Source organism: Myotis brandtii, unplaced genomic scaffold (assembly GCF_000412655.1).
Source record: "Myotis brandtii unplaced genomic scaffold, ASM41265v1 scaffold71, whole genome shotgun sequence".
In the NCBI taxonomy this organism is placed as follows: domain Eukaryota; kingdom Metazoa; phylum Chordata; class Mammalia; order Chiroptera; family Vespertilionidae; genus Myotis; species Myotis brandtii.
The window spans coordinates 1,409,211-1,411,213 of record NW_005370787.1 but is presented as its reverse complement, the minus strand read 5'-3'; the positions used below and the strand labels follow the sequence as shown (position 1 = coordinate 1,411,213).

The 2,003-nt window shown below is 49.6% G+C and overlaps 1 protein-coding gene across 1 annotated transcript in view; it reads right to left on the bottom strand.

Moving 5' to 3' along the window:
• Positions 1–1,682, bottom strand: part of DZIP1 (DAZ interacting zinc finger protein 1) — a 57,046-nt gene extending 55,364 nt beyond the window's left edge. Inside the window, exons 1-3 of the mRNA XM_014530078.1 lie at positions 1,564–1,682; positions 993–1,206; positions 1–251 (exon numbers count right to left, since the gene is read on the bottom strand). Coding sequence (XP_014385564.1) covers positions 1–25 — 25 coding nt within the window. The 5' untranslated portion in view covers positions 26–251; positions 993–1,206; positions 1,564–1,682. The remainder of the gene's footprint in view (positions 252–992; positions 1,207–1,563) is intronic.
• Between the last annotated feature and the right edge of the window lie 321 nt (positions 1,683–2,003).

The following is a 2,003-nucleotide window of genomic DNA, read 5'->3' as shown; positions in this document are numbered from 1 at the left end:
GCAAACTGGCCACCTCTGCTGGCATCGGAGGACAGGGTGCACACGGCTACTGGGCCCGGGCCGCCTCCCGGACCGCCGCCGCCCCGCTCCTCACGATCAGGAGAAAGCCAGCTCTCTGGAGGCGGCGGCGGTGGAGGCAGCGGCCTAAGCTCTGAGCGTCTCCGCCGTTGCTATGGCAGCGTCCCGGGCCTCGGGGACTGGGAGCAAAGGGCGCGCCGGCCCCCCCTCGTGGTCAGCGAGCGCCCAGGGACCTGTGGGACCAGAGAAGAACTCCTGGACGAGCCTGAGTGGACACACGCGTCCACCCAGAGAGGGCACCTCCTGAGCGTCCGCTCCCCGGGGTACCACCCTCCCTGGCCTTTGGGCAGGACGTGCCATGTCCCTAAAGCCCAGGGATGCACATCCCAGGGCCCTGTGGGTCCCAGTTGCCATACTCAGGTTATTCACTGCTATTTTCGCTTTAGGTTTTGTGATCAGAAATAGCTATTCATCCTTATTTTTTACACATCATTTAGAAAACATTAAGCAACGAAACTGTAAAATTAACTGGGATATAGGGGGACTGGCTGCCAAAGGGCACAAAGACACTTTGGAGTATAATAAACAATATTCTATATTTTGATTGTTTTGTTGATTCCCCAGGCATGTACATTTGACAAAATTCATCAAATGTATTCACCGAAAATAAGGGTGCATTTTGTATAGGATACCTCAATAAATCTGTGGTGTAGTTAATTGTATTTGATGATACACTTTCTACATATCTTACATGAAAGATACTTTTTAAAATGGACTCTTTCTTCTTCTATGGGTTGGCCACCTAAGTTAACATTCTGATAGAAGTACAAACCAAAAAACTTCCCCGAATATTTAATACTTTGTCTTTCCAAAAGGATGTATTTTTCAAAATGTGAAGGTAAAAAAAAAATTACATGGAGGGGAACTTTAACCATCAGCTTTACCATCAAGTTTTACAGGGCTCTGGTATCTACCTTACAAACTTGTGTGGCAGCTGCATTCTGTTTTTTGGAGAGGCTAAAAAATTTCTAGCAGCAACTTGTAGACCTCGGGCCTCTCATTCTTGGGGTCTTCTGAGGGCTGCCTGTGGCTACCACAGAGATCAATGAGCTGAGGAAAAGCCAGACATTCCTCAATCCACCAGGGAGCCCTGGCTTGGACCAACCATCAGGAAAACTTTTGTCTTTCCTAACAGCCAAAGAACAGAGGAAAGAAAAATACAATTCAGAGTAACCAGAAGCATAGCTGTAATATCCAATATTTTTACCACTTTCCAGATATTGTCACTACAAATAAGCCGACATAAAAGCATCCAGGAAACAAGCATACGCATCCTATGACTTCATAGAAACCATACATCCAAATAACATTTAATGGAACTGGGGGGCGGGGGAAGGGGTAGCTATTACGGATTCACTGCACCCAGCATAAAAGTCTTAAAGATCTAGGTTCAAAGTTTGAGTCTTCCATTTACTTGCTGCCTGGCCTAGAACAAGTTATGTCAGCACTACTAGGCCTCAGTTCAAAGGGGATCAGGATACCGACCTGGCAGGTCTGTAGGCTGTGGACTCCATCCACTGGGCTGCAGGATCAGCGGGAACAAGGGCCGAGGTCTCTCTTGCTCACCGTTATATTCCCAGCACCTAGCATAGGACAGACAGGCAGGCAGAGGCGTTAAGAATTCGCCGAAGGAACGCGTGGATAAAGAAGGACCACATGAATTAGGCGCTTAAAGTAAATGTCAGCTTCCACCCCTTATCCCTGTATTTTCTGCCGCGCTCTAGGACCAAGCCCTTGGAGCTGAACGTGGGAGACTGTCCACAGGCCCCCACTGCAGTCTAGGGAGGAGGCTCGCGGGCCGGAGACACCCATTTCTTTTCGCCGCAGCCACTCTGGTCCCACTCTGGCGCCACGGGGCTGGCCATCCTCGCTCCTTGATTGAATCTGGTCCGCAAGATGGCCGGGCCAGGAATGAAGGGGGCACG